This window comes from Dryas octopetala, chromosome 6 (assembly GCF_963921425.1).
Source record: "Dryas octopetala chromosome 6, drDryOcto1.1, whole genome shotgun sequence".
NCBI lineage: Eukaryota > Viridiplantae > Streptophyta > Magnoliopsida > Rosales > Rosaceae > Dryas > Dryas octopetala.
The window spans coordinates 6,551,329-6,558,452 of NC_141371.1; the positions used below are offsets into that span (position 1 = coordinate 6,551,329).

General features: G+C 43.4%; 1 protein-coding gene across 1 annotated transcript; it reads right to left on the reverse strand.

Annotated features, from left to right (window-relative positions):
- Positions 1-3,376: 3,376 nt before the first annotated feature.
- On the reverse strand, positions 3,377-5,372 carry ALS3 (aluminum sensitive 3). The gene is made up of 3 exons (XM_086247767.1): positions 4,928-5,372; positions 4,035-4,280; positions 3,377-3,803 (listed from the first exon to the last, which is right to left on the reverse strand). The coding sequence occupies exons 1-3, from the start codon at positions 5,159-5,161 to the stop codon at positions 3,489-3,491; spliced, it is 795 nt and encodes a 264-aa protein (XP_086103893.1). The 5' UTR covers positions 5,162-5,372; the 3' UTR covers positions 3,377-3,488.
- Positions 5,373-7,124: the final 1,752 nt, after the last annotated feature.

Genomic DNA, 7,124 nt, shown 5'->3' on the forward strand with positions numbered 1-7,124 from the left:
GGCTCTCCCCTTCCTGCTGTTTGATAAGCGACATATCGTTCAAGTTGTAGAGTCGTTCGGATACAACCCGATATCTCGTCAGGAAGGCTCTCCGGAGATCGGAGAAAGAGTCAATGGAGTTCGGCTGGAGAGTTCGGAACCATCCCCGAGCCGAGCCCTTCAAGGTTGAAGGGAAGATTCTACACTTTGTGGCCTCAGACGCCTGACGGGCCTCCATGGCGTATCTGAAGCTGTCAAGATGATCGTAGGGATCTTTAGTCCCGTCATACTGATCCATCTTGGGGGGTTTCGTGAACCGGGAGACCTCAGCATCCATGATTCTGCTGGTGTACGAGAGGGGAAGCTCTTCCCCGTGATCGGATCTACCGGTATACCCCCTAGAGACCTCGACCTGGCCGAGCCGATCGTGGACACTTCGGATTTGGCCTTGGACCAAAGTCCGGACAAGATTTTCCACATTGGGTGGGGTCGGCTCGGCCGTAGTTTCCCCCGAGCACTCGGTCCGGTTACCGAGTCTCTCATTCACCGGCTGACGAGTGATCCTCTCGCCTACTGGTCGTCGATCGGACATGACCATGGTAGATCCTAACCGGTCACTCGCGGATCGTCTCCCCGAATGAGCTCCTGATGGGGGAGGATCTTGGCTGGTGGTAGGGCCGAGCCTATCCCTGATTGGGACCCTGGGTTCGGCCGATCCGGTTGGACTGATGGCCCCCAACCTGGATCGGGCTGGGGGTCATTGACTTGTGTTCGGATCGGCACGGTTTTCCCCCAAACCCCTGGGAGAGTGTTTCCCGAAGGTCGTCTGCTTTTTCTGAAGGAGACGGTGGGCGTTCAGGAACTCGGCCTGTTCGGTCGGGGGCATGTCTTCGAAGCCTGGGAATGTACAGTCCGCATCCTGCCGAGCGGACTGGTCGTCCGGCTCGGCCGGAGTACTCTGCCGAGATGGAGACGGCGAAAGGACCTCATGCTCGGTTTGGGTCCGGCGCGATCGGAAACCCGATCCATCACTATTCTCGAGCTGAGCACGATGGCGCGCAAGTTCCGCGGCCAGCTCGGCCTGTTTTGCGAGCAGCTCATTATTCTGCTTGAGAAGTGCATTCTCAGCAGCCAGATGCCGTTGGCTCTCCTTAAGGAGTTTGTGAGCAGCCCTGATTTTCGAGGGGCCTTTGGACTTTGGTGTCCTGGGGAGTTGTGCTCCCCTCGTCTTCTCAGGTGTCTCAGGATGATGTTGTTCATCATTTTGAGACGCTCCTGAAGAAGAACTGCTGTCACGAAAGATGGTAGCCATGATGACTTGTTTGGAGGAAGAACTTAGCACTTGTGGTGATGAACACAACGGCTGAAGATGATTTTCCCACAGACAGCGCCAATCTGTTGATGCAAAATTCCCGTAAGGTAGATGCAACAACTTAGAGGTGGTGACTTGGCTGATCAGAAGCCTTGCCGGATGATGACGTGGATGTTGATTGAGATCTTCCTGTAGACAAACACAAGATCAAAGGAGATGGACCGGTGTGGTACCAGCCAAACACGCTCCGATGATGAAGTCAGTGATGTGTGTTTGATGGTGTTTGAATGGAAGTAAGGAAGAACATGTGATGAACTTGGGAGAATGGGAAGAATAAGGCAAATGTTCTGGGTTTATTCTCAGCAAGTCCAAGTGTGTTTTTGGTAAGCCAAAGTTTGTGCAAGTGTTTGCTTTGTGATGGCTGGATGGATGGGATCCTGGCTTTGTGCATATAAGTTGGTTTATATAGACAAGGGAAGGTGTGGAGAGTAAGTTACCTGCATGTGATTGAGTGGCTGAGAGAGATCCACGCGTTCGGTCATAACTAATAGCATGCACAGCTACTCACCTCCTTTGCATTCAATGCTGCATTGAATGCAAGGATGGAAGATCAGGTGGAATGCCCCAATAGTCATGGCTGTGAGCTGGAATGTCTTATCTGTCAGAGAGTCACGTCAGGTGCACTTGAGTATGGCGGTTTGTCCCAACGTGATCTTCTCAAGTGAAATCCGGCCGCAACTAGGTTCTGAGATGACGATCACCAAAGCCGAGCCGATCCGAACTGGGAATGGAATGGACTGAGTTGATGTGGTGATGTGGAGATCCACGTCTGATCGTGATCGGTCATTGGTCCGGGTCGAGCCGAACCAATGGTTGAGATGATTAGGTGGTGATAAGATTGTCGAAGCACGTCTGATCGTGATCGGTCATTGGGCCGGGCCGAGCCGAACCAATGATTGAGATGATCAGGGGGTGACAAGATTGTCAAAGCACGTCTGATCGTGATCGGTCATTGGTCCGGGCCGAGCCGAACCAATGGTTGAGATGATCAGGTGGTGACAAGATTGTCGAAGCACGTCTGATCGTGATCGGTCATTGGTCCGGGCCGAGCCAAACCAATGGTTGAGATGATCAGGGGGTGACAAGATTGTCGAAGCACGTCTGATCGTGATCAGTCATTGGTCCGGGCCGAGCCGAACCAATGGTTGAGATGTTCAGGTGGTGACAAGATTGTCGAAGCACGTCTGATCGTGATCGGTCATTGGTCCGGGCCGAGCCGAACCAATGGTTGAGATGATCAGGTGGTGACAAGATTGTCGAAGCACGTCTGATCGTGATCGGTCATTGGTCCGGGCCGAGCCGAACCAATGGTTGAGATGTGACTGGAGAAAGATGATCTCCAGATCTGAGCCGAACTGATGGTGTCCGAAAAAGATAATCTCTCAAATTCCTGGTGGATCCCAATGTCGGTTCGGATCGGACATGGGTAACCCTGAGGTAAGAGCCGATCTCAGATGTACATGTTGTTGGCATTTGCTGAGCTAAGATGATGACACAGATGGCTGGGTCTAACCAAGTTGACTATTTGAAAAGTCAGAGCAAAAAATGGGACCTGGTGGGCCACGTGTTGGTTTGTGATTGGCCATTGAATCCATGTGGATTTATCCACAAACAATATCAACTGGAACAAGGGCAGATACACAGTGCAGTCAATGTGGTCAATTCACCTCAAAAAAATTTTGTTCTTTGATTAATTTTGGGTGAATATGCAATTTGATCCAATTGTTTTTGAATTCTTCTTTTATATTTGATCTAATGTCTCAAAGACGTATTTAATAAGTTAAGAGAAGGCTTTGACACACTTGTCAATGTTCACTTTCATAAGCTTCTTTAATCACACTCCCATAGTGACAAATTTTTGGATCCGCAAAACGATAGTTGTGATGCTAGATGCATATTTCATAAGCTTCTTTTATCACGTTACCATAGTGACAAATTCATAGATGCGTCAAACGATAAGAGTAAAAAAAAATATCATTATTGCATATATATATATATATATATCATTGAAAGAAAAAAGCAAAGAAAAAAAAAACAGAGCGATTGATACATCTGATACAATATAACACTTAGGATATCTATATATGGCTACTAGACCCTCCTGTCTTTGTAATTAATTAAGGGTACTACAAAAACTTCATTCTGAGGAGAAGACCTTGGTCTCTAACTGATAAGCTTTGGTAAAGAAGGCAGGCCAACAAAGATATGTTGAAAAGATGCTGCTAACTGTAGATGCACCAATGAGAAAGTTCATTACAACAATCTGCAGCTGAATGGCCTCTAGAGGAGAAGCTCCTCCCATTATGAGGCCAGTCATTGCACCAGGAAGTGAGATGAGACCCACTGTTTTGGCATTGTCTAGTACTGGAGACAGAGAAATAACCAAAGCCCTCTTCACCTGCTGAACTGTTGCTTGGCGTGGGGTTGCACCAAGAGCCAATGCAGTCTCTACCTGCAAAAGAAATAGGTAATCCATATTAATTCATTGACATTATTGCCAATTTTCAAATTCCCACCATTAGAAAATGACTAAACTTGACCCAATTATGATCATATCAAGCTAAAAGTTGAATTTGCACATTAATAAATCATGAACAATATCACAATGCTATCTATGTCTAGCCTATTATGAGCACAATTGTGGTTCCTTAGTCTCTCACTAAGAAAAACTTATATAGCCTACCAGGTTCATTTGTGTTCGGATATCATCTCGAAGTCTTTTCATTGTAACCCCGGTTACTGTCATGGCGTTTCCGACCATCATTCCAGCAACTGGGATTATATATCTTGGAGTGAATGGGAATACGTTGAGCACAATAAGCAGAAACATTGTCACTGAAGTTCCAGCCAATATAGAAGCCCCAGCAATATACTTCCCTCGAGGGACATGTATGGCCCTTTGACCTGCTGTGTAACCAGCAACAGAGACCTGCAGGGTAACAAAGACATAATGTCCTATTAGTGACCTTTAAGCAATCCAATCAAAAATTGGAACAATTATGATGATGTAGAGCAGTAGCAGTGAAAAAAGAGATCAATAGTTAAAGTTTGTAAACTCAAATTTATTAGTAAAGAAGCACCAGAAATGGAACCTAGCAGGCTAGCATATCAAATATTCTAATGTTCCAATTTGATGCCATATAAGAAGGGGATTCACATGTAAATGGTGTTTGGCATCTTTCTGAGTATTTAAAATTCGATTCAATAGTTGGACAATTTGTAAAAGTTGGAGACCAACCATGTGAAGCAGAGTGATTCTAACATATTTCTTCTATGTTTTATCTCTTACAAACAAGCAAAGCTAAAAGCAGAGACCTCTACAAAACCAAAATTTAACCCATCAACATGGTGAGAAAGCTAAATCCACGAAAAGGGTAGTCAGGATCTATAATATTATTTCAGCTATAACAGTTATATATCCATTTTAAAAGCAAATGACCCCTAATTTGAAGTTCTTAAAAATTCAGTTCATATTCCTTTTTTTTCCCCTCATTTTTTCTCACAAACCATACACATGGTAATGAAATATAGCATGCATAATCATAAACAAGAAAGGTGAATAAGAGAGACGAATACCATGAAAAGGTAAGCCATAACGATCCAAATGGGGTTGTCCCTTGTGAAAATGAACTGCAGGACAAACCCAATAATGGAGAGCTGAACAAAGGCCCTAGCAATAGAGTAGACCATCTCTCCCCCCAACCCCAGCTTCTGAACAAACGACAAGGCCACGGCCAAGAGCACCACCACAGTTGCAGCCAGCGGCTTCACCATGCCCTTGAGAAACTCCATCATCCAAGTATAGTCCATGGCGGCCAAAGCATCCCCAAATGAAAGAAGAAGAAGCTGGTCACTATATGAGCCCTAAAATATGGATGGTGGTGTGGTTGTTGTGTAGTTTAGCGTGGTGGTGGAGAGGAGTGATGCCATTGGTCACAAGCTGATAATGAAACTTCTGAACAAATAATAGTCTAATAGATTTTACTTTGTAGAGAGAGAGAGTCAGAAAGTGAGGAGAGAGAAGGGGAAGGAGAAACGACCTTCCCCTGAGTTTTGAATCATATGGTGGAGACTGTGGAGTGAACATCTCGAGATATCTGAGGTGGATTAAGTTTGGAAGAGGGGGATTAAATTAGTGCGCTATTCAGTTATTCACTAATCAAAGATGAGGGATTGTATTGGATTTAATATTTTATGGGAATGGGATTCCGTATTACATTGTGTCCGGAAAGCAACGGTTGTTGGTACGTACGGCCGTGGCTAAAGGACTGGGAACGGTTTGTACTACGCGGCGGTGTTATGCGGGTCAATTCGGGGCGGTCACGGGTAAGGTGGGGCCCAGGCCCGGTTTGGTTGCGTGAGTATACGTGTCGGGACTCGGGAATGGTGGGTGGGGCCACTCACTTTTTTCAGCTGGTGTGTGTGGGGTAAGAAGACTTTGATCCAGTCGTGGAGGTAGCTTGCTCAAGTGCTGAGTCTGTCACCTTAGCTTCCCGCCAAGTGTCATGGGCCCATTTGATTCATCTCCTTTTGATTTATAGCTTCCTATCAAATCTACTCTATCTTTAATGTAAAATTTTGGATCTTGCTATTCTACCGTTAGATTATCTAGAATGGCATGACTAAATGCTATGCTATATGTTAAATATAGCAAAATTAATAAAAAAAATTCATTGCAATGGCATAACTAAATTTAGCATTTGCTATGTTATTACTAAATTTTTTACTATATAGCAGAAAATTTAGCAATTGCTATTGAGGAACTCAAGAAAAAAATTGATCCACTATTTAAAAAGTATGTGTAAAGAAATAATAAAAAACCAAATGAAAGAAAGTAATTGGTTGAAAAAGTGCTGAGTCTCATGAGGAGAGAGAGAAGAAAGAATATTCACATGGATGGAAAAGGTTACAGCAAGAGGCATGAAGATGGGCAACTGTCATGGGTTGATTGACTATGTATTCAAATTTTACAATTCCTAAATTTGACTTTGACATGAAAAATACTAAAATTTTAATTTGGATATTAAAATAATAATATTTAAATATATTTAATATTGGGCTCATATTAAAGATCTCATTAAAATATTTACAATGATATAATTATTAAAATAATTTAATATATTAAATTTAATTTATAAGGATATATATGAATATATTAAAAATATAAACATATTAACGTATAGTTATAACTTTTGTGTCATTGGAGCAAAAAGCACAAAAGCTATTGCTAAATGCTAAAAGTCATGCTAAATATAGCATATAGCATAGTATATAGTAAAAAGTCATTGTACATGCTCTTAGAGAGTGTGCTATTGCATGCCTTTCACAAAATTATGAGCATTAAAACAATCCAATGGTCTAAAATATACTATATCACCTCTATTTTAATAAAATTAGAAAAATAAAAAATAAAGAAAACCCAACCCCACCCCCACCCGTTGCAGCACTCTAGCCCCAGCCCCTCCATTCTTTCCGGCAGCCTTCTCGGACGTCGGCCACCTCATATTTTTCTCCTTACCTGAATGAGCTCTTCGAGAACCTTCTTTCTTTTTTGTCGTTGTTGTTAGTAAGTAGAGAATCAGATTCACCGAGATCTGACGGCGGCAGTCTGAAGTTGTAGAAAGAAAAAGATATAGATAAAAAAAGAAAGAGATTGCATAAAAGAGAAATAGTAGGAGGTGGTCGCCGAAAAGATGGGAGGGGTGGGGATGAGGGTGCTGCAACGGGAGAGGGTGGGGGTTGGGTTTTATTTTATTTATTTATTTATTAATTA